At 41.0% G+C, this 25,745-nt stretch overlaps 2 protein-coding genes across 2 annotated transcripts in view; one reads left to right on the forward strand and one right to left on the reverse strand.

Annotated features, from left to right (window-relative positions):
* LOC109466773 overlaps positions 1 to 16,639 on the reverse strand; it is a 33,017-nt gene extending 16,378 nt beyond the window's left edge. Inside the window, exons 1-4 of the mRNA XM_019764602.1 lie at positions 16,497 to 16,639; positions 15,533 to 15,681; positions 5,372 to 5,484; positions 3,795 to 5,147 (exon numbers count right to left, since the gene is read on the reverse strand). Of these exons, the coding sequence (XP_019620161.1) occupies positions 3,795 to 5,147; positions 5,372 to 5,484; positions 15,533 to 15,672 (1,606 nt within the window). The 5' untranslated portion in view covers positions 15,673 to 15,681; positions 16,497 to 16,639. The remainder of the gene's footprint in view (positions 1 to 3,794; positions 5,148 to 5,371; positions 5,485 to 15,532; positions 15,682 to 16,496) is intronic.
* LOC109466631 (thyroid receptor-interacting protein 11-like) overlaps positions 1 to 22,130 on the forward strand; it is a 31,355-nt gene extending 9,225 nt beyond the window's left edge. The window contains exons 3-6 of the mRNA XM_019764360.1: positions 17,529 to 17,654; positions 18,489 to 18,761; positions 19,175 to 21,487; positions 21,951 to 22,130. Coding sequence (XP_019619919.1) covers positions 17,529 to 17,654; positions 18,489 to 18,761; positions 19,175 to 21,487; positions 21,951 to 22,130 — 2,892 coding nt within the window. The remainder of the gene's footprint in view (positions 1 to 17,528; positions 17,655 to 18,488; positions 18,762 to 19,174; positions 21,488 to 21,950) is intronic.
* Positions 22,131 to 25,745: the final 3,615 nt, after the last annotated feature.

Here is a 25,745-nt window from a genome sequence, read left to right on the forward strand (position 1 = left end):
TTCCATGACCATTTTCCTATAAAAAGGGATATGTTTAAATATAAGCCCACGCCAATTTGATTTGTTGCTTCTATGATTGTCCTGTCCATTTTTTTCTGATTTGCAAAAAAAAAAAAAGTTTTTTTGTTCTAAATTATGCATATTTTGGCCCCAATGGTTGAAGAAAGTCTTTTTCTTCCTAGTTCTTAAAGTTTTTCAATGTAACAATGCAATTTTGTTTCATTAGAAGTAAAAAATCTATTGTTTTAATTATAAACCAGCCTGGTATGTTCACTTCATGGTTCATAAAAAATTGTAACATTTCCGGCTATGATAGGGTGCCTTAGCCTTCTTTTTTTTCCGCCCTGTCGCTTCATTATTTTTCTGAAAAAATCCGAGAAACAAATTAAATTGGTGTGGTCTAAACTTGACTTTTAATTTGATACAAATGTAGCTTTCTATGCAATTATGACTTGTTATATTCCTTTTATGTGAAGCAGGGTTGCAATTGGAATATGGCCTCATGACATCTACATAGAATCAGATTTTTAAAAACATGTGATGCACATGTATCTGACAAATTGAAATCAACACCAGTGTGTGTAGTGAGTCTATTATGATCTTAATAGCATCCTGTTATTTTTAGTGTTTTGGTTACACAACAACAATTACAAGATACAAGATGACTTAATTCGTTGTCGCAGTGTGAATGACACTGAATTGAAATCAAATTTACATGTACTAAAAATCTCAATTACATAAAAACAGTTGCAGTGGCTAAAATATTGTCCTTTTTATTATATATAAAATAGACGCAGTTGTATAATATAGGTGGCTATAGATATTTACAAACAATGCAAGTTACTTATATATTAACTATTACCTCAAACGAGAGAAAAGAGAGAGGGTGGCCAATGTAGATAAGATTAGTAGCACAGGAAAACCCACAAAGGACAGTAAGGATACAATCTGAATTTTTATCTACAATAATTTTGTAAATTGCTTTAACAGTATAATGGCACATTATAATAACATAATGTACCCCACATTTTCTGTACTACATAGATTTGGTACATGTAAGTAGAGGCTGTTGTACCTGTAAGTTGGTAACTAATACAAGCTTTTTTCAGTCAGCACATTTAATTTGGCATTCTCAAGGATATACATTGTTTTTGTACATGTACATCATGTACCATACCGATAATATTCCCTTTCCAACTACAGTCCGGATTCAATCTCTTAACCAGTTAGGTCCAGAAAACATTGTATTTTCAGTGTGTCTTTCACATGCAGCGCAGGCATACACTCAGGTCTTATGTCTCATCATGTGAATCTATCCATTATGATATTTTCCTTTATTCATCATCATCATCCATTGTATTCTGCATCTAGATCTGCAGTCATACGAAACGTCCTGCAGCTGCATTCAGTCTTTCTTCATTTCTTTCCACTGTGTCTTCTGTTTCGCGATCTCCCTTAGCTCTAAGAGTGTCTTTTTTGTTGTTGGAGGGCCTAGCACTCCACGCTTCATGTCTCCCTTCAGCATGTTGAGCAGGTTGATGCAGTGCCTTTACTGCCAATAAGTTATTAGACATACAGTCCTGTATTTAGAATATTGTATTTCTTACAAATCATTATGATTATCCATCTTAAGGTTAAGGCCAGTTTCATAATTTGTTGTTCCTCTTCCTTGTGTTTCTAAATGCTTTTTATGCTATATAGCAACGTGACTGAAATAGAATGATGGAATATTTTGGATGTAACATATCAGGAGGTTTCTCGTCAGTTACCCATAGATGCCTTACGCTGGTTTTCTGCCAGGTTCCTTTCAATATCTTTTATCAATGGATGGTTTTGATCCTGGGGAAAAATTTGCTTTGCCATAGCCAAAGCTTCTAGGAAAGTTCTGTTAGCTTTTCCGAAATTACAGAGATTACACAAAGTTGTCCCAAGGTTGTTCATTGTTGTGGCTATGTTAGTATGTGGTGTACTCTGACCATAGATGTCCCTTTCCATCTGTAATGCCTCTTCATAGTAGCTGACTGCTCTTCTGTAATCACCCAGGTCACCCCAGGATGCACCCAGGTTGCTCAGAAATGTGGCAATGTGAGGATGTGCTTTTGTCTCACCATAGATACTTCTGGACATTTTAAATGCCTGTTCATGGAATCTAATTGCTTTCCTGTTATCGCCCAGGCTGTCCCAGGCTGACCCCATGTTGCTAAGTGATATGGCTATGGCAGGATGTGGTGTACTCTGACCATAGATGTCCCTTCTCATCTGTAAGGCCTCTTCATGGTGGCCTAATGCTCTTCTGTATTCACCAAGGGCATCCCAGGCTCTACCCAGGTTGTTCAGTGATGTGGCAATGTCAGGATGTGCTTTTGTCTCACCATAGATACTTCTGTACATTTTAAGTGCCTGTTCATGGAAGCTGATTGCTTTCCTGTAATCACCCAGACTGTTCCAGGCTGACCCCAGGTTGGCAAGTGACATGGCTATGTCAGGATGTGGTGTACTCTGACCATAGATGTCCCTTCTCATCTGTAATGCCTGTTCATAGAAGCTGACTGCTCTCCCGTATTCACCCAGAGCACCCCAGGATGCACCCAGGTTGTTAAGTGACGTGGCAATGTGAGGATGTGCTTTGGTCTCACCATAGATATCCCTGGACATTTTAAGTGCCTGTTCATGGTAGCTGATTGCTTTCCTGTAATCACCCAGATCTTGCCAGGTTTCACCCAGGTTGCTAAGTGATGTAGCTATTTCAGGATGTGGTGTAGTCTGACCATAGATGTCCCTCTCCATCTGCAGTGATTCTTCATAGTAGCTGACTGCTGTTCTGTATTCACCCAGAGCACTCCAGGATGCACCCAGGTTGCTAAGTGATGTGGCAATCTGAGGATGTACTTTGGTCTCACCATAGATACTTCTGAACATTTTAAGTGCCTGTTCATGGTGTATCATGGCTTTCCTGTAATCACCCAGATGTTGCCAGGTTGTCCCCATGCTGCCAAGTGATATGGCTATGGCAGGATGTGGTGTAGTCTGACCATAGATGTCCCTTTTCATTTGCAGTGATTCTTCATAGTAGCTGACTGCTCTTCTGTATTCACCCAGAGCACTGCAGGATAGACCCAGGTTGTTCAGTAATGTGGCTATGTGAGGATGCGCTTTATTCTGACCGAAGATATTTCTGTACATCTGCAGTGCCTGTTCATGGAAGCTGATTGCTTTCCTGTGATCACCCAGACTGTCCCAGGCTGACCCCAGGCAGCCAAGTGATATGGCTATGTCAGGATGTTCTGTACTCTGACCATAGATACTTCTTCTCATCTGCAGTGCCTGTTCAGTGTAGCTGATTGTTTTCCTCTGATCTCCCAGTCTGGACCAGACTACACCCAGGTTGCTCAGTATGGATGCATTGTCATTTCGTAGATATGCTGTACTCTGCCCATTGGTTTTTCCATGCATTGTTAGTGCCTGTTCATAGTAGCTGATAGCTTTGTGGTGATCACCCACCTCAAAACTAGCATGTCCAATATCACTAAGCAGCAGAATCATCTCCTCAGTGTCTGTTCCTTCAACTGTCTTAAGAGCCTCATGGTAGTGTCTGAGAGCCAGTCTATATTTACATAACTCATGGTACATCAGTCCTTGTACTCTTGGAGAATTATCATACAAATCAGGGAAAGGCTGTAGGCCTGGATTCTTTTCAGACCATTTAGACAAAACAGATTTAAGAGGAACTGCTGTGTGATAGTATCTAAAAAGCTGTCTTTCATTCGGTAGATGAAAAACTGGCTTCAGTTCATTTGTCTGTTGATCTAGTAATGTTTCCATTGAGGCCAAAGCTGACAAGTTTTCCTTCTGTCCACCATTTGCAATGTATGTTCTGAGCCTGAGTTCTGCTGAGATGCTGGTAAGCACTGTCAGGTGGTATGCGTTATTGGGACTAATCACTTGTTTGCTTTCCATCTCTTCTATCATCTTCCAAACTGTGCTAGGTTTGATATGTGACGACAGGGCCAAGCAATCAATCGCTATAGCTGGGAAGCGATAGAGTTTTTTCTTGACATCAATCAACCTTGCTGTGACTGTTTCCTCATCACTGTCCAATAGTTCTCTGATGTTCTCCCTCTGTATCTCCTGTGCCAGTTGTTGAGACATTCTACCCCTATCAGCTTGCAGTATCTTCATTATGATAGCCATATATGTGTCAACCAAACCCTGGTCCCCTGCTATCAGGCACGGGTTTCTCAAGATTATGGCAAGGTGATATCCTTCCTTCAGATACAATGTGGCATCCATTTGTAGTTTTGAAGCCATGTTGTTTGGGGTGCAGATGAGTTGACTGGTTCCTTGCCTGCCCAGTGGAGTCTTGCTCGCCTTTGGCATGGAGCCATCAAATGCAAACCCACGTGGTGTTACAGAGTCATAGTACCAGTTGTCATCAAGTGGATTCTCAGAGTTGAAGTCATTGAGAGATTTTATTCCCAGTGCTGGGAGAATAGTTTCTCCCAGGTTGACCACCTTGAGGTGTAGATAGTGGGTGAGGTTGCAGAAATACACAAGACATTCTTCCCTTTCTTCTTCTACCAAGATGGCAAACTCCAGGTCTGAGTATGGAGTTACCAGTCCTGTGGCCTGTGAACCCAAACCTATCAGGGCATACTTACAGGGAAGGGGACCCATTAACCCAATACACTCTTCTACAAGCAGGCTGATGAACTCCTTCCTTTGTTGTGCAATTTTGTCAAACAACTGCCTGACAGCCTGAGCTCGTTTTGCCTCTATCTCTTTGACACGTGGGTCACTCTCATCATGTACATAGGGATCCAGCTGCTGGTCAATGGTTTCCATCTCCAGCTTGATCTGGTCCCGCATCTCCTTTAGCTGTTTCTTATGTCTATCTGTGTTGACTAGACTCTTAATATCACAATGAATGTTTAAAACATATTTGAGAAATGACTTCTCTACCTCTGTAACAGCTCTTTCTATGTTACTATTGAGGACTTGATCCTCTGACCTGGCTATTGCTGCATTGTAGAGTGCTGCTGCTTTGACAAAGTCTCCCCCATCTCCTGTCTGCTGACCTCGCTTACTGTAGACATCCCCCAACTTGCACAGGGGCTCTACCTCTCTCTGGTACTGCTGGGCTGTGGGGTCTGAAAAAAAACTCAGTGTTGGACATATTACCTGTTAGAGTGACATTTTCTTGATTTTAAATATATTCTTGCTAGGAGAAAATGCAATTTCTTTAAATTTAGAAGACTTTTTTGCTCAGTCTGACAACTGTTGGTACCTTTGTTCAGTGCGTTACTTTACACTGTCACAAATTGGAAAGTACTTGTCATGTTAACTTCCAGAATGCTCAGAGTTTTCTCTGTACCTGGCATGTGTACTGTCTTGAGTGCAGCTGCAAAGTGCTTCTCTGCTGAGTCCAGGTCTGCCTTGTCAAGGGATGATTCACCTTTCTTCATGTGGTCTTTGTACTGCAGCTGACTGAAAGAAAAGACAGAATTATGTATTACGTGTAAGTGGGTTATTTTGAGATGACAAAGTACATGTATCATTATTATCATTGACATAGTGCTAACTTTTCAAAGGTAAAGCTCAACAGTAACATACTCAATTTTTAAGTAAGGCACAGTACATGTAAGTGTAAGGTATTCCCACCTCTGTATATCAGTACGGCCCAGAGTAACATCAGGTCTTGTCATGTTCCCAGACTGGTGTCCCAAGGATGATCTCTTTCCCCTTTCTCTTGGCTGCTGCAAGATGTACAATGTACTGTAAATCCATTTAAAAATGCAGTTGGAAATTATAGCGGTCGGCGAAAAATGGACAACCTCACGTCACTTAATTATAGCGGTGTGAACATGGCTGATGTGTGTAAAAAAATACATTAAAACGCTGGCCTTTTTTTTTAAGAAAATGAAAAAAAAGCAGTTTACGCCAGCGAAAATCGATTTTTACAAAGAAAAAACAAAACAGGCACGCCGATGGTGTCTGGAAGTAAATAATTTACAAAGTACTGTAGCGGCGCGGTGACTTCAAAAAGTTCGTAATTACGCACGCTTGTGTTGCGTGCGGCACCGCCGCCCCCCTCCCCAAGCTCCATGCCGCTGCACGCCGATACATGTCCGGCGCCGCAGACGAGCTTACAGCGAAACCTGGCGTCTTCGCCCTAATGGAATCCATGACGCCCTCGAGAAAGTTCTACAGACACTATAGCCTTTAAACAGTAACGTTTAATCGTATTTTTTGCCGCAAAAGTTGACTCGCAATTTTCGAAAAACTTGGTGCTTGGTTCCCGAATTTTCGATTCGTCTTAGTCGTAGCACGCTATTAACGCTTTTACATTTTGTAGTACAAATGACGCTTAACATTTGATTGTATTTCTACCTAGATTTCTACCTCGAAATTAAGCAGATTTATGCCGCATTTGTCGTAGTTTGTAACTCGTTTCTGAAGTTGGCCGCCGGGCCGCCATTTTGTTTGTTGTTGTCTGCACGCTTGGGCGACGCTGAATTTTGTAACTCGTCTCATTTTTTTCGATATTGTCCCGTATTAGCACAAAATGAATGGCTATCGTTTCTGTAAATTTATGAAGAAACTTCTAAATCGAAGTATACGCTAAATATTTATAAATACCCAAGTGTAGATAAGCTGGGAAATTTCAAAGCGTCACTGCGTCACATGTGTTTGTGCATGTTCACAAGATTTTTTTTTTACCGTGGTTTGCTTAGCACTGCATACTTGTTAAAAATATGAACTACTTTATGTTTAATAAATATTTTATTTCTGGAAGCACATTCAGTGTTTTGCTTGTTCCTATGTGAAGCACTAGTATACTGTGCGTTGTGTGCATGTTGTAGTCAAGAAATGAAGCGTGATTGCGATCGTTCCGCAACGAGCTTGGAGCAAGAGGGAGGGGGGCTGAAGTGGTAAAAAAAGGTGCGATCATGAAAATTTAGCGGTGGAATAGTGACCGCTAAAACCGCTATAATTAAGTGACCGTTATCAAATCAAGAATTACAGTAATCTATATGTCACACATCTTGTTATCCACATATATACCCTTTTATATGGTGTCCTAGAAAAACATTAAATTTTGGCTTTTTGCCTGCACACTGATTGTATGATGTGTAGCTCTTTGGACTATTTACTAAAAGTTAAAGGGCATTCGTATGATAATGTAAACATACTGGAAAGGTAACATTTGCAAAGCAATGCATAATGTTTACCTTTGCATATGGTCTGCTCTGTTAATTTTTACTAAAACACATTCCTATATATGTTGACAGGAGTCTAAATACCTCCTGCTGCAAAATTGCAACATGATGTAACCCAACACTAGTTTACCATGGTGATAGACGTCTGGTTCAGGTCATTGACCTTATTGGTTTGGAGAAGAAGAGGAAGAAGAAACTGAGCAAAAACAATATGTTTTCCTTCTGAAACATAATTTTTTTATAATATTATAATACATGTAATGTCATTAACTACTATAGAAGTATCCATACAAGTGACAAGGAAACTTTACTAGCTTCTCACCATTCTTACTGCTTCCCTGATCTTCTCTGCATAACTGATACGATGATGCAGGGTTAGTTTTGTCTCAGGATCCTCACATCTTGTCAGGGCTTTGTTGTACATGGCAACTGCCTTGGAGAACTGGGATGCATCAGAGGTTTTCTTGCCTTTCTTAAGGTAGAAATCTCCCAGAGATTTTAAGACCTCAAGCTCTAAGAATACATCACTATTTTCTATTGCAGTCACTAATGCTTCTGTGTAAGTGTCCTCGACAGATTTCCACAGTTTACCAAATCTTCTGTCTAATTTGTGACAAATCTCTGCCACCCTTAAGACATTGTTGTCAGAAATGTCTAGAGACAATCTTTGATACTGTGGAGTGTACCCCTGCAGCAGTTGTCTGGAGAGTTTCTCCATGTAGTGAATACGGTGTTGCAAAGTTTGACCCATGTCTGGCTCTTTGCAGCGCAGTAAGGCAGCAGCATACAGGGCAGCAGCCTTGTCAAACTCTGCTGAATCTTTACTGAGCTTGCCTTTCTCAAGATGAAGGTCTCCAAGACTTTTCAGGACTTCTACCTCCATGAAGAGGTCCATGCAAAGAATGGCTTCTCTCAGTGCCTGCCCATAGCCATGGTCTTGGCTGTGGTGACTCTTGAGGCACAACTCTAAATTTTGTAATTTGGCTGCCAGGCTGGTCATATCGTTGTCAGACATTTTTGTGTTCTGTAATAACAATGACATAAAACATAAGTCCACACCAATTTAATTTGTTGTTTCTCTAATTTTTTCCAAAAAAATTATGAAGCGACAGGGCAAAAAAAACAACAACAAAAACAGGCCAAGGCACCCCATGATAGCCGGAACTGTTACAATATGAGCCATGAAGTCAACATACCAGGCTGGTTTATAATTAAAACAATAGATTTTGAACTTTAAATGGAACAAAGTTGTTTCCTGTAATCACCCAAAATGACTTTCTTCAACTGTTGGGGCCAAAATATGTCTTTCATTGAGCATTTTGCAGTTGATTTAGAACCTAAAAATTTTTTTTTTGCAAATCAGAAAAAAATGGACAGGGCGAATCTGAGAAACAACAAATTAAATTGGTGTGGCCTAAACATAAAAGAGTGGACCGGTTTAAGCATAGCCGAAGCCATGAGAGTGGCGGAGGACAGGGTTAAATGGAGGAAAATAGACCAAGTAATGGTGCCCCAACAACCCTCAACGAGGGATAGGTGAGGTTAGGTGAATAACAATGAATGTATTATATAGCGTATAATAGCGTCCATTGTGAATATGTGAATGGACAGGAGTATATAGTCATAAATTTCAGAGTAACGATATTACAATGTAATAGAGTTGTTTGTTGCAAATTCATGCCCGAGGGCTAATTGCATACAGACATTGACAAGAAAAACGTGGTGATATAAGACTATTTGCTAACTTGAAGTTCTACGTGTACGATACACTTATCAAACCTACTATCTCTACTTAAATCTAATAACGTTGGTATACATACAGGATTATGTAGGAATGTCTGAATATGTCTGAATATGAGAATGTAGGAATATCTGTCAGTGAGTCCTCATAATGCACCCTTGTAGTCAAGAGTTACACATACAAGCATGTATAAACCCCTGTAGCCTCTGTAACTTGTCAAGCTGAACAGACTTGTCTACATAAATCTCACCTGGATGTCTGTGACTCCACAGCTGTGAACCTGCCTGGGTCTAGGGACTTGCTTCTTTCTCACTGTGTCAGTAGAGTTTTGGGTTTTTCCTCTGACTGAGGTTGGACTTTTCCTGTAAAACCTCCGGGGCTTTCCATGTTGTCATACCTCAGTCAGCAGTTAGTCCCGTGACAATGTAAACTGTGACTAAGTATACATATAATAGATGACTTATAAGTTATTACCTCATGTTGACATGTTTGGTCACTTGGCCTACCCACGACTCCAGATTACTGGGGGTCTGGCCGATTCCATGTGTTGAACATAATGGGGTCGTGTGGTGTAGAGCTAGTGTCTTCAGCTCGGAACTAAGAGGTCCCGGGTTCAAACCCCACCTTGTCACGATCTCGTGCCCTTCGGAAAGGCACTTTACATGACTTTCCTCACTTCACTCAAGTGTAAATGAGTACCTAGCTTCGGTTAGGGACGTCCCTCGGATAGGACGTTAAATGGAGGTCCTGTGTTTGAGGAGATCCACACCTCGAGCACGTTAAAGATCCCCCCCGTACCACACCTTTCAAAAAAGAGTAGGGGCATGCCCCAGTGTGCAATGATCCAAATACTCACCTGATTATTCACCATGGACTCCAGGAAGATTAGTGTGACATTCACTCTAATGGAGATCCTAAACAAACAAACTAACTAACTAACTAACAGACAATGCATCCTGGTGAGGACTTGTGTCCCTTTCCATGACCATTTTCCTATAAGAAGGGATATGTTTAAATGTAAACTTGATGTTAAATTTGAATTTCAATAGCTTTCTATGCAATTTCGTTATATTCCTTTTATGTAAAGCGGACTAAGAATATGGCCTCATTACATCTACATAGAATCAGATTTTGAAAAACTTGGTGATCATGTATCAGACAAATTGAAATCTGACTGGAGTTCTGCATCTCACTGATATATATTTAATGTTTTATTTGCATCAACATATCAACAACATATCTCGCAGCCTTGACATACAGGGCTGAATTCTGATGTTTGTTTACAATATAAATCATTAATAGTAGGGAAATACAAATTACAATCATATCGGAATCTACAGATTAATATTATAATATCACTTTGGTTCGAAAAATTTAGTTATTTACAATCTTACAATCGTATAAACTATGACAATCTTACGTCGTACAAACCTTATATCACTTAAGTTTTAACATATATGTAGAAGATTAGTCATCATAAATAAGTAAATTATAGCTGATGTAAATATGTAGCTGATGTAGGTGGCACTTTTGCAGGGAGAACACAATCCCAAATGTGGCTGAGTTTTCGGAACTATGATCATGTATATTTCAGCTGTGACATACATATGTGTGTGTGTGTGCTTCATAGTTAGGGCTAGGTCTGGGGTTAGGTTGGAATGAAGGTTATTAGAGGCTGAGATACCAGAGTTACAGCCACAAGAGGAGCCTGTTGACAGTCGTGTTCTGGCTAAATAAAACTCTCACAGGTGAGAACACAATGATCATGTCAAAGAGACTCTTTTTACACAACCAAGTCTTTTATTCATCCGACGTTTCGGTGACTGTCTGTCACCTTCCTCAGGGCAATTCTGACTGGTTCACATTGCATTTAAGCACAGGTGTTGCTGATATAGATGCATTCCCAAATGCATTATGTACATATCTACACATATGCGTGATTACAGGGAAATACAATGCAGTCTATAATCTATGATCATGTATATGTCACTGTGACATATGCGTGTGCTTCAGAGTTAGGGTTAGGGCTGGGGTTGGGTTGGAATGTAGGTTATTAGAGACTGAGATACCAGAGTTACAGCCACAAGAGAGCCTGTTGACAGTCGTGTTCTGGCTAAATAAAACTCTTACAGGTGAGAACACAACGATCATGTCAAAGACACTCGTTTTACAAAACCAAGTCTTTTATTCAGCCAACGTTTCGGTGACTGTCTGTCACCTTACTCAGGGAAATGCATTCTGACTGGTTCACATTGCACTGCAGCACAGGTACATGTATCACTGCTATAAATGCATTCCCAAATGTACAATATTTACATATCTACACAGTCATATGCCTGATTACAGGGAAATGTATCTACAGTACAGTCTACAATCTATGGTCATGTATATGTCACTGTGACATATACGTGTGCTTCAGAGTTAGGGTTAGGGCTGTAGATTGGGATTGGGTTGGAATAAAGGCTAGAGGCTGAGATACCAGCAATACAGCTGCAGGATAACAATAAAGAACAATTCACAACCTCATGTACATTGTATTTCAAGAGAGAGAGAGAATGGTTCATTCAAGAATTTAAACCTTCGCAGTACCAGTGCTGAATTGCGGTTTTTGTACACAAAGTCACAAACACGTCCTTTAAATATCGTCAGGACTTTCACATTACACATTACACATTTCTAGGGTGTATTTGACATGCAGTGCAGGCGTACACTCACTGACAGGTCTTTTGCCTCATCATGTGAATCTATACATTATGATATTTTCCTCTACATGCCACTAAGTTATTAGACATACAGTCCTGTATTTAGAACATTGTTTCTCTAACAATGATTATCCATCTTAAGGTTAAGGCCAGTTTTTTGTTTATAATCTGTTGTTCCTCTTCCTTGAGTTTCTAATGCTTTTTATGCTATATAGCAAAGTGACTGAAATAGAATGTTTTGGATTTAACTTATCAGGCAGTTTCTCCATCTGACACTCATAGATAACATACGCTGATTTCCTGCCAGGTTCCTTTCAATTTGTTTTATCATTGGATGGTTTTGGTCCTGAGGAAAGATTTGCTTTGCCATAGCCAAAGCTTCTAGGTAAGTTCTGTTAGCTGCTCTGAAATCACAGAGTTTGTACAAAGTTGTCCCAATGTTGTTGAGTGATGTGGCTATGTCAGGATGTGGTGTACTCTGACCATAGATCTCCCTTCTCATCTGTAATGCCTGTTCATGGTAGCTGACTGCTCTTCTGTATTCACCCAGAGCATCCCAGGATAAACCCAGGTTGCCAAGTGATGTGGCAATCTCAGGATGTGCTTTGGTCTCCCCATAGAGACTCCTGGACATTCCAAGTGCCTGTTCATAGAAGCTGATTGCTTTCCTGTAATCACCCAGATATTGCCAGGCTGTCCCCAGGTTGCTAAGTGATATGGCTATGTCAGGATGTGGTGTACTCTGACCATAGATGTCCCTTTCTATCTGTAATGCCTCTTCAGAGTAGCTGACTGCTCTTCTGTATTCACCCAGAGCACACCAGGCTTGACCCAGGTTGTTCAGTGATGTGGCAATATGAGGATGTGCTTTTGTCTCACCATAGATACCTCTGTACATTTTAAGTGCCTGTTCATGGAAGCTGATTGCTTTCCTGTAATCACCCAGATTGTGCCAGGCTGACCCCAGGTTGGCAAGTGATATGGCAATGTCAGGATGTGGTGTACTCTGACCATAGATGTCCCTTCTCATCTGTAATGCCTGTTCATGGTAGCTGACTGCTCTTCTGTATTCACCCAGATTACTCCAGGCTCTACCCAGGTTGTCCAGTGATATGGCTATGTCAGGATGTGGTGTACTCTGACCATAGATGTCCCTTTCTATCTGTAATGCCTCTTCAGAGTAGCTGACTGCTCTTCTGTATTCACCCAGAGCACACCAAGATACAGCCAGGTTGTTCAGTGATGTGGCAATATGAGGATGTGCTTTTGTCTCACCATAGATACTTCTGAACATTTTAAGTGATTGTTCATGGTAGCTGATTGCTTTCCTGTAATCACCCAGACGGTGCCAGGCTGACCCCAGACTTCCAAGTGAGAAGGCAATGTCAGGATGTTCTGTACTCTGACCATAGATACTTCTTCTCATCTGCAGTGCCTGTTCATGGTAACTGATTGCTTTCCTCTGATCTCCCAGGCTGGACCAGGCTGCACCCAGGTTGTTCAGTATGGATGCATTGTCAATGAGTTCTGTACTCTGCCAATTGGTTTTTCCATGCATTGTTAGTGCCTGTTCAAGGTAGCTGATAGCTTTGTGGTGATCACCCACCTCAAAATTAGCATGTCCAATATCACTAAGCAGCAGAATCATCTCAGTGTCGGTTCCATCAGCTGCCTTAAGAGCCTCATGGTAGTGTCTGAGAGCCAGTCTATATTTACATAACTCACTGTACATCCGTCCTTGTACTCTTGGAGAATTATCATACAAATCAGGGAAAGGCTTTAGGCATGGGTTCTTTTCAGGCCATTTAGACAAAACAGATTTAAGAGGAACTGCTGTATGATAGTATCTGAAAAGCTGTCTTTCATTTGGTAGATGAAAAACTGGCTTCAGTTCATTTCTTTGCACTTCTTCTTTGGTTAGTAGGGATGATTCCTGTTGATCTAGTACTGTTTCCATCGAGGCAAAAGCTGACAAGTTTTCCTTCTGTCCACCATTTGCAATGTATGTTCTGAGCCTGAGTTCTGCTGAGATGCTGGTAAGCACTGTCAGGTGGTGTGCATTGTTGGGACTGATCACTTGTTTGTTTTCCATCTCTTCTATCATCTTCCAAACTGTGCTAGGTTTGATATGTGACGACAGGGCCAAGCAATCAACCGCTACAGCTGGGAAGCGATAGATTTTCTTCTTGACATCAATCAATCTTGCTGTGATTGTTTCCTTACCACTGTTCTCCCTCTGTATCTGCTGTGCCAGTTGCTGAGGCATTCTACCCCCATCAGCTTGCATTATCCTCCTTGTGATGACCATATATGTGTCAATCAAACCCTGGTCCCCTGCTATCAGGCACGGGTTTCTCAAGATTATGGCAAGGTGATATCCTTCCTTCAGATACCATGTGGCATCCGTTTGTAGTTTTGAAGCCATGTTATTTGGGGTGCAGATGAGTTGACTGGTTCCTTGCCTGCCCAGTGGAGTCTTGCTCGCCTTTGGCATGGAGCCATCAAATGCAAACCCACGTGGTGTTACAGAGTCATAGTACCAGTTGTCATCAAGTGAATTCTTAGAGTAGAAGTCATTAAGAGATTTTATTCCCAGTGCTGGGAGAATGGTTTCTCCCAGGTTGACCACCTTGAGGTGTAGATAGTGGGTGAGGTTGCAGAAATACACAAGACATTCTTCCCTTTCTTCTTCTACCAAGATGGCAGACTCCAGGTCTGAGTATGGAGTTACCAGTCCTGTGGCCTGTGAACCCAAACCTATCAGGGCATACTTACAGGGAGGGGGACCCATTAACCCAATACACTCTTCTACAAGCAGGCTGATGAACTCCTTCCTTTCTTGTGCAATTTTGTCAAACAACTGCCTGACAGCCTGAGCTCGTTTTGCCTCTATCTCTTTGACACTTGGGTCACTCTCATCTAGTGTATAGGGATCCAGCTGCTGGTCAATGGTTTCCATCTCCAGCTTGATCTGTTTCCGCATCTCCTTTAGCTGTTTCTTACGTCTATCTTTGTTGACTAGATTCTTATCACAATGAATGTTTAAAACATATTTGAGAAATGACTTCTCTGCCTCTGTAACAGCTTTTGCTATGTTACTATTGAGGACTTGATCCTCTGACCTGGCTATTGCTGCATGGTAGAGTGCTGCTGCTTTGACAAAGTCTCCCCCGTCTCCTGTCTGCTGACCTCGCTTACTGTAGACATCCCCCAACTTGCACAGGGACTCCACCTCTCTCTGGTACTGCTGGGCTGTGGGGTCTGAATAAAAACTCAATGTTGGACATATTACCTGTTAGAGCAACAATACAGTAAGTCAATGACCTGGGATGTCTTAATGTTAAGTCATATTCTTGCTAAGGGAAAATGGAATTTTTTAAAATTTAGAAGTTAGACTTTTTTGGCTCAGTCTAAGTCTAACCTTTGGTCAGTGTGTTTCTCTACATATTTAGTCACAAATTGGAAAGTATTATGTCATGTTAACTTCCAGAATGCTCAGAAGCTTTTACGCTGTCTAATTAGATATGGTAGGAGTTCTGGATTCAATGTTCCAAGTATGATGAAGTTCTATTGTAACTGAGTATTTCTGTACCTGGCATGTGTACTGTCTTGAGTGCAGCTGCAAAGTGCTTCTCTGCTGAGTCCAGGTCTGCCTTGTCAAGGGATGATTCACCTTTCTTAATGTGGTCTTTGTACTGCAGCTGACTGACAGAAAAAGTAAAGGATAACGTGTAAATATTGCAAGGTGCACATGACTATATAAATGTACAAACTGTCATTGTCATAATGCTAACTTTTCAAAGGTAAAGCTCAACAGTTACATACTCAATTCTTATTTTTTTTTAGGCACAGTAAGTGTAAGGTATCCCCACCTCTGTATATCAGTACGGGTCTGTGTAACATCAGGTCTTGTCATGTTCCCAAACTGGTGTCCCAAGTTTGATCTCTTTTCCTTTTCTATTTCTAAATTTTGTAATTTGGCTGCCAGGCTGGTCATATCGTTGTCAGACATTTTTGTCTTCTGGAATAACAATGACATAAAACATAAACATAAAAGAGGGGACTGGATTAAGCATAGCCGAAGCTATGAGAGTGGCAGAGGACAGAGTTAAATGGAGAAGAATAGTAGACCAAAAGGCATGGTGCCCCAACGACCCTCAATGAGGGATAGGTGAGGTTAGGTGAATAACAATTATATGGCGTATGGTTCTCCATTGTGAATATGTGTATGGACAGGAGTAGAGTCAATTCCGCATCACCGTGTGGGTTGTTATTGTCATTATTTAGAAATGATTCAAACGTATTAGAAACATGGAGAAAAAACCCACTCGGTGACGCGGAATGGACTCTATACTGTCATAAATAACAATATTGTAACAATATTGCAATATATATAGGAATATCTGAGTATTAATGCACCAAGCACTTTTGTACAAGTAATTTTTCAGTGTTCTGCAATATTGCAGAATGCCACAAATTTTATTCTGTAATTTGGCAATGCTTTCTGCAAATACACACTTGTAAGACTGGACCTAAACCCATGGCATATAAAATTACATGTTGGCAAACATTTTAAATACGATTGGAAAAGCAACTGGAAAATTGCTAGTATATTAGAGTCCATAGTCAACACAAAGCTCTTTAACAATACATGTATTATTATAATACCAATACCAAAACTCCTAGCCTGATTTGTCAGTCTGCAATGTTGCAGGTTGCTTAATTTTTCTTCTGCAATATTGAAAATGTGGGTGGGTATCTAACACTGAAGCATTTATAAACCCCTGTAGCCTCTGTAACTTGTCAAGCTGAACAGACTTACATGAACAGACTCACCTGGATGTCTGTGACTCCACAGCTGTGAACCTGCCTGGGTCTAGGGACTTGCTTCTTTCTCACCGTGTCAGCAGAGTTTTGGGTTTTTTCTCTGACTCAGAATCTAGTCATATGGGACTTTTCCCTTCAAATCGCTGGGACTTTCCATGTTGTCATACCTAAGTCAGTAGTTAGTCCCGTGACAATGTAAACTGTGACTAAGTGTACATATAATAGATGACTTATAAGTTATTACCAGTCCTTATGTTTACATGTTTGATCACTTACTTGGCCTAACCATGAATCCAGATTACTGGGGGTCTGGCTGATTCTGTCTTGAACAGATAATGCATTCTGGTCAGGACTTGTGTCCCTCTCCATGACCATTTTCCTATAAAAACTATCATGTCTCTACATGTACATCCAAAGTAACTAACTTTATTGACGCAAGAAAACAAACAGTGACTTTCGTATTTTAGATCTTTAACTAGACATACAGGCAGACACATGGGTACCACAGAATTTACCTACTTACAAAATGTACAAGACTATAGATGAATTAACTAATACTACTTTTGAGTTTTATTTAGATCCACAATTAGCCTCATAAGAGGCTGTTCTTCCTGTGGTCTACACACTCATATATACATAGTACATCTATTACAAACGTACAAAAACATTACAAAGTGAACAGTATGTAGAAAACTTAACACAGTCCCTTAAATACACTATTTACAGTCCAGTACTTTGCTAGTTGCCGCTTGTGTTATTCTGCAACTGTGACATTCTGTACAGAAAGTGCCTTTTCTGAGAGTTGGATTTTGGTTTTGGTAGTCTGATTTTGTTTGTACTGTTCGATAATGTATGTTTTGTGATTTTGTTCTAAGGTGTAATGATTATCATTCTTTGATATATTTAGTACCTGTCTGTACACTGTAAGGGTTATTACCTTCTAGAATTAAATAGAATTTATCTATAGCATGAAATGTAACAAATTCTGTTGAGCAAGCGGATTCATTCCTAAAAATTTGTCTGTCCCCCCCCCCCCCTCAGGAGGTTGAAGTCCTGCGTATGGAGAATCGTAAGCTGTACCGGGAGGCGGCGAACGCTCACAGCGAGGTCTCACTGCAGAAACATGCAGCCGAGGAGCTTCACGCCACCATCACCAGGCTACAGCAGGTAGGGCATTGTTGTTATTGGTTACTGTTGTTAGTCGTAATTGAATGCTCACAGCGAGGTTATTGGTTATTGAATGCTCACAGCGAGGTCTCACTGCAGAAACATGCAGCCGAGGAGCTTCACGCCACTATCACCAGGCTACAGCAGGTGGGGTATTGTTGTTATTGGTTACTGTTGTTAGTCGTTATTGAACGCTCACAGCGAGGTTATTGGTTATTGAACGCTCACAGCGAGGTCTCACTACAGAAACATGCAGCCGAGGAGCTTCACGCCACCATCACCAGGCTACAGCAGGTGGGAGAGTGGGTTATTATTGTTCAAATTATTATTTGTTGTTTTGGGTTGGCCAGCTACTCTCTCGATGCAGCCAAGGGCAGAATTGTGAGGAGCTCACAATAGTTGAGGCTTAATCGCAAGGGTCTGGAGCGGCTGCCATTCGGCGCTAACTCAGGTGACCTCAATACGACCCCAGGTGCGACCAATATAGTACTATAAGGTTTGAACCACTCATATCAGGAAGGATCCCTACTCTTTTTGATAAGTAAGTACTTAGGGTCAGTCAAAGAGTGTCTAAAGAAAGGAAGTTCAAGATTCCAGGCTTTTAATGTGTACTGTAACTCACTTTATGTTGCAAAATTTCACAGTCTGAGAAAAGTAGACATGTTCACAGAACAATAAATTACTGACAGGCGCAGGGAAAAGTCCAGGAATTTTTTGTTAGTTGTCATCATAAGTTCACGGTACCATACAGAAGTGACAGTGAAAACAGTGACCATCAAAGTACCATGAAAAAAATCAGGAATTACAGTTGTGTATATTTCTTTGATCCCCCAGGAAGTAGACCACACCTCGGCAGAAAACTTCCGCCTGCTGAACCGACTAAAGGGGGGTGAGACCCCCCCTGGTGGTGTCCTGTCCCCCCCTGGTGTCCTGTATGCCCGCACCCTCCCTAGCAAGGGTCTAACCTACAGGAGGAACCAACATCCTCAGGACAAGGGGGTTCAGAGTTCACTGTCAGGCACCGTAAGGCGGCCCGACCAAATCATCCATGCAGTGGTGGAACAGCAGGGCAGCGCTAACCCACATATGTCTGACCTGGGTGTTCAGGTTTGTGCACGGTTTTCTTTTTTTCAAACTTTTTTTTTCTCCTGTCAAAAAGAGCCAGGGAAATTTCCCTGGTACAATGAACCTGCAAATACTGTACATAGCACCTGTCTTCTCTGTCACGACCATTGGAAGAGTAGCTTGTATCTTCAGTGAGCTAAAAGTAGATCAAGATCACTTTCCTCTCCTTTCCTTTCCTTTCCTTTCCTTTCCTTTCCTTTCCTTTCCTTTCCTTTCCTTTCCTTTCCTTGCTATTGGAAAGGGTTGCAAATGTTAATCATATGCTGTTAAACCCCAAAAATAGACAAACATATTAATATAGGTTTACTTAGTATTAGGACCAAAAGCTTTTTAGTGAGCTTAAATTTCATTGAGTTTCATTCATTTCAGTTCCTTTTTTTTCATTTCCTTGTTAGGTCAATGTTGTGGAGGCCGAGTCGTTGGTGGATGCAGAAAAGCTGCGGAAGGAGAACCTGGAGCTGAAGAAGAGTCTGGCGGGTCTGAGGTATGAGAGAGAAGACTTACAAGACCGGCTGAACAGCAAGAACCAAGACATGGCCTCGCGTCTCAAGGAGCTGAACCTGGAACTGCAGCAGAGGCGGGAAGAAATCGGCACCACCGTCTCAGAAAACAAGAACCTCTTGAAGGAGAGAGACGAAGCGAAGACAAGGGTTGAGGAGATGGAGGACAAGCTTAAAGACACAGAAGCCTGCAACGAAGCTGCTTCCAAGAACTATGAAGAGTTGGAAGAAAAGCTGCAGGCAAAGCAGAAGGAGGTCGACTCAATGACTCAAGAGCTTGCGGAACTGAAGCTGGATGGTCGTAAGTTTCGAGAGAAACTTGAGACAGCAGAGCTAGAGACATGTTCGCTCCGGGAACAGCTAAACAAGTCACAGAACATGAGCAGGCAACCTGGCCTCAGCCCGACATCTTCTCTTGCCCTACAGCGAGAAAATGTCCACTTAAGGCAGAAACTGGAGACGGCTTACGAGGAGATACAGGTGCTCAAAGACGCCTTACAGTTGGAAGATTCGACGGCGGGCTCGGTGAAGAGCGTAGACAGCATGTCCAGCTCAGCGTCCTCCATGAACGCGGAGAAGGAAAACCTGAAGTTGCGACACAAGTTGGATCTAGCTGCGAACGAGATTGACTCGCTACGAGAGCAGCTCCAGTTCGAGCAGTCTCTTGGAACCGTCCCCTCGACTCTGTCTCAGGGAAAACTTAAGGAACAGGAGAACAGGAAACTGAAGGACAAGATCTCATCACTGACATACGAACTAGAGACTCTCAGGGACAAACTAAATGGTACAAAAGAACCCCCTAGCAGTAGTTTGGAGAATGACAACGCAGAGTTGAGGAAGGAGCTTAGCGTAGCGAAAAGTGAGATTCAGTCGCTTCAGGCCACCATCGAGAGGTACAAGCTAAACCGCGAGGAGGTCCAAGACAGCATTCAGGAGCTTGAGTCGGCACTTGAAGACGCTCACAGGGACCAGCTGGTCCTTCAGAAGGAGATGACGACCTTGAAGGAACAGTACAGCAAGGTCAAGAAGGAGTTGAAGCTCGCGAAGAAACCGAACAAGGACGGTAGACCTTACGATTCTGACACTCAAAGTGACGTGTCGGTGAGATCGGTGCCGTCTACGAGTAGCGAGTATCTTCCTCTTCCCGGAGACAAGGAAGTCAGCAGTCCTTACTCCAAACTCTACCACAAACTCAGGCAGACTATCGAAAAGACGGTCCCACCTGCAACTAAAGCGGGCCTGGGTCTCCCCTCGCCATTCAAGGTGTCACAGAAAGAACAGGACTTAGGTGTAGGTCACTCCAGAGATGTGGATAGAACGTCTGGAGGAGATCTAGACCCTGGTGTAAGAAGTAGAGTAGTTTTCACAGATAGCAAAACAGCAACTACGGAAATGGAAACGACTTCTAGTAGGGATCCTTTACAAACATCAGATCGTCATAATTATGATGACTACAGCAGGGAAGAAAGAAGAGATGATTATTCCTACAGTTACTCAAGTAGAGATGGCAAAAAGTGGGAATATGAAAATCAGAGTGAACAGTCCGTGAAAACATCAACACAGCAAACAAAGACATTGAGAGAAGAAGGGGAAAGGGTATCGGCAAATGACCTTGACTTGATGTCATCTTGCTCACAAGATGGAAACGATGACCTTCAAAAGACCTTGGAGAAATACTCAAGGTCGTGGATGTCTCAAGGGCACTACGACTCTCCTTCCTACTCCAGAACGTGGGATGATGAAGGTCATGACATTGCTAAAAACCTTGACCTTGAATTCAAGGGCAGTGAAGGTGGGGAGGGGGGCACAGGTCATTTTGGAAGGAGTGATGCAGTAGGATATGGCAATGCAGACGTAGATACAAACAGCAAAACCAGTATTGCTGACCAGTGGTCTTACAGTGACAATGCACGCAGTCAGAAAACGGGATGGAACAGTGGTTTACCTGACGTTAGCAACGGTCTCTCAGACGCAGACGTGTCCTCGGGTTATAATGCAGACAAAACGGCCACTATTCGATGGGACGCAGACTACAGAACTGAGACGGTGTCTTTGACAGATGAGAGGGAAGCCCACGTTTCTTCAAGTGTTGAAGAAAGAAAGGATATTCCCAACGGACACTTGGATGAGGATGTTGCGATTGGCCCAGATCAGCAGAGCAGGGAAGACTCCGTTTTGAAAGACAACCTGCCTTATGCGCCTGTGAAGGTATGTTTACTTTGTAAAAACTCACACTTTGAGAATAACAATGTTCCATCAGTATTAGGACTTGTAGATAATACCAAATATTAGTTGTTAATACTGTTTTATGATTTTAATCTAATAAATATTGAATATTAGTATTTTTTAAAACAGTATTCTAAATTCTGTTTCACAGTAAGTTTTGATAAAATTCAAACAAGATGCCATGAACCAGTAAGAACAATGTAGCTCTAGGGTGCAAAGTCTGTAAATGAATAAATCAATTAATTGATGAGTTCTTTCATTGATTAATTGTTCTATTGATCGATTGCAAATTTCAAAGGAAATTCTATATGTTGTTTCAATGTATTACTAAGTATCTTTGCAATAACAGATGTACATGTAAAATCAATATTTAGACATGTGCTGCAAATGAATAAATCAATTAATTGGTGTGTTGATTGATTGATTGATTGATTATTGATCACAGGTGCCTGAGGTCCTGCCTGATCCGTCCGCCCCTCCCCAGCTCACCCCAGAGCAGAGAGACTACGCCAACAGTCTGATAGAGAAGTACCTGAAGATGAGTCCTGTACACTACAACCTGCAGATGTCCTCCAGTAACCCCGACTCTAGAGGAACAACAGTGGAGGAGTCCGCAGAGAAATAGTCTTGGTGGGTTGTAGGTAGAGTCTAGAGTATCCGAGTTATCAACGAAGGATTGAGACGTTTAAAAACTCGTAAAAACGTATTTTCCTAGACCTATCGTAGAGTGGCATGTGTTGCCACCAAGCACAGTAGTGCTAGAAAGCTTTAAATAAGCCCTGCAATTAAATGGGCAAAGGTTGAGTGTAACAAGTCATTTGGTGTAATATAGCTAGCTGCTGCCGTGCCGCGTGCCTGCAAAGCTGGTATGTTATGCTGAAGGGCAGTTATACCGGCTGTACAAATACAGAAACTGGTGTGTTATGCTGAAGGGCAGTTATACCGGCTATACAGATACAGAAACTGGTGTGTTATGCTGAAGGGCAGTTATACCGGCTATACAGATACAGAAACTGGTGTGTTATGCTGAAGGGCAGTTATACCGGCTATACAGATACAGAAACTGGTGTGTTATGCTGAAGGGCAGTTATACCGGCTATACAGATACAGAAACTGGTGTGTTATGCTGAAGGGCAGTTATACCGGCTATACAGATACAGATACAGTATGTAGACTCTAACCCATGGGAAATTCTCAGTACTAAAACATACTCTTTGTATTGTCTTATTTAAGACATTTCTGTCATTTGATATATTGTCAAATTTTTATTTTTCAGGAGACGCTGGTGTAGTCTGGTCCATCTGCCACATGGGGAGGTGATTTTATTATTATATTTTAGAAGGTATATTTAAGTTCAGAAGATATGTACATGTATTTATAATCATTGTATCAATGCCGTCCTGAGAAAATGCAGTCTGAAGCTATTTCTTTAATCACTGAAAAGTAAAATGGTGAGACCAGTATTTAAGAGATGCTCCTGATTTTAAACCTCTCCTTGTTTAGACATACATTTATTATTCAACATTGTATCGTTTACAACATAATTCAGTAGGGAGGGGGTTAAAAAAAAGGATTAAGCATTGTCTTTTTTTAAGATTCACCCTTTTTGTTTTTCCAGAAAATTAAGAATAATGGCAGTAAATATGAATTATCACTGAACAGCAGTATATGTACATGAACTTTGTACATTTAGTACACCCGATAGGACCAATATCTACTATATGCTGTCTGTGATATACTAGTAGAATGTTGAAGTTTCCTTGTACCAATTTAACCATTGCAACCATAACAAATTTGTTTGCAGTTGTCTGCTTTATATTGTGGGGAATACCATCAGCATTGTGCCCTTCAGTATTTATAAGTCTTTGTGTAAAATGCTTTTTACAACAGTTGGTGCCTTGTCTTGCCAAACAGTGTTCAAACCTTATGGTATACAACTCAACAGGTCTGGATCTACTGAATTCTGCCTGACGTATACATTAATACATGTATACAGGCCACAGCCACACAAATTTGTAGGGCATCGAAGTTGAATATCGATGTTCACATCTTTGTATGATCCCCTACATGAAATATTGTACTCAGTATTTGGTAACAATTTGACAATTCCACATCAACACCAAGCCATAGATCCACAATATACTTGTTACTGTATCTTTCTATTGTGTATTTGTACAGATATACAAATATTTATTCATGCTGTAAGTTGTTTCTAAGAGAGTGCAGTGCCAGTGGTGTTAGTGTGTGAAATAACTGTTCTGAATTGTATTGTACATGTAGAAGGTGCAAGTTTAGAGTATTTTACCAATCATGTTCTTACAGAAATATAAGAAGGCATTTGCTTAGTAGCTCGTAAAATCATGGCTTTAAACTTTTCTATATGTAGTCCACATCCGTGTCCATAATATCACCAGGGTCCATAATATCGCCACCTTGAGAAATAGTGTGCTTTAAGATATTTTTACAGCAACATACTTTTGGTATGCACTCCTGCGCACCTCAAATGTACATACCTAGGGAATGTTGCAGTAAAAATATCTTTAAGCACACTTTTTCTCAAGGTGGTGATATTATGGACCCTGGTGATATTATGGACACAGATGTGTACCTTTATCTCTACAATAACTGAAGGAGTGCATACCAAAAGTATGTTGCAGTAAAAATATCTTTAAGCACACTATTTCTCAAGGTGGCGATATTATGGACCCTGGTGATATTATGGACACAGATGTTACCTATTTGTAAGGGTTATTGCCTTCTAGAATGAAGTTGAATTTATCTGTTATAGCATGAAGTATAACAAAGGGGTTTAGATGGTGGAATTCGACAAAAATAAGGCCTGACCACCAGAAAGGCTCAAAACTTCAGTATTTTTATAACACAATTGTATGTTATCTGTGGTACACATCCGATTCTAGGAACCCTGTTTCTCGTTGGGTCTGCGCAAGCTTGTGATGCCACCAGTCATGAAGAGACCTCGGTCCCGGCTCTATACGTCCATGGAGATATTATGGACACGGATGTTAGTCCTGGCTCCAACTAAATTCTTCCCATCCAGTACATTGAAACATGTATGCTACATGTAACGTTACTCTCTCCAAGCAGAGGTTTGGGCTTTGGCTTATTTTTGGCGTTTTTTTAGGCTAAAATAAGCCAAACCCCAAACCTCTTCTTTGAGAGTATACTACATGTAACTGTGTTCAAAGTTAAGACTTTTGGTCCAACACAAAAAAATTCTCTCACCTAGAGCTTTCGACCAGTCACTCTGGTCTTCCTCATGCAGTAGACTGACCCAGTGAAGCTTGTCACGTGGCTTCTTTGAAGTGTGACATCAACACTGGGTCAAAGGTATCTGGTCGAAAGCTCTAGGTGAGAGAATTTTTTTGTGTTGGAACAAAAGTCTTAACTTTAAACATGTAACTACCAACACAGATGAACTTTCATGATAGTACATGTAACAGTGTTACTTGTTGGCCTTCTTTCCCTCATGTAACAATGTACCATCCTTCAAAATAGGGAGAACCAGCATTATTTCTGTCTGTCAATCGCCGAAATTTGGAACGAGGACTATGAAGTGTATTTATTTAGATTAAGATTTACGGAGTTTTGTGCCAAACTATAGTTTGTTGTGACTTCTCCATGGTTACCAGGTTGCTTAGCAACAATAGAATAATCACAGATGAACTTGCTTTATGTCATCTGCTACCTTCAAATCTTCTTTGTGTGTTATTTTATGACGAGAATAAACAAATGTTCCAACTTGTCTGTATTCTCTATTCTGTGGGTCGTCACAAGTCATAACTTTAAAGTTTCAAAAGACACATAAGGCCATCCAACATCTGCTTGGAGCTTAGTATCTGTAACGTTAGATATTATGACAAACTTTTGAAAGAAGACACAAAAGACACAATAGAAGAAACAGGACGAAGCTGTATGATGTAATAAAAAGTCTTTTTTTATTATTTACACGGTGGGCACATAATACAATCTGTGTAATCAACACAAATTAGTTCAGTTATAAATACAATACGAAATATCATACTCTTAAGGAAGCAATTGAAGCTACACATATCTACGAGAGTGGTGACTATGTACACTTTTTTTCCTTTTATACTGGGGTTTTGGAACTCCTATTGCCACACTGTACAATGGTGAGATATCTATATAATGGGACAAGGACATTTGGGGGAAGACAACCTCTCATTGGTTACCACGATATCCAATTAGATGCTTTCACATC

The sequence above is a fragment of the Branchiostoma belcheri genome, unplaced genomic scaffold (assembly GCF_001625305.1).
Source record: "Branchiostoma belcheri isolate BF01 breed outbred unplaced genomic scaffold, Haploidv18h27 scaffold17, whole genome shotgun sequence".
NCBI classification, from domain to species: Eukaryota; Metazoa; Chordata; class Leptocardii; order Amphioxiformes; family Branchiostomatidae; genus Branchiostoma; species Branchiostoma belcheri.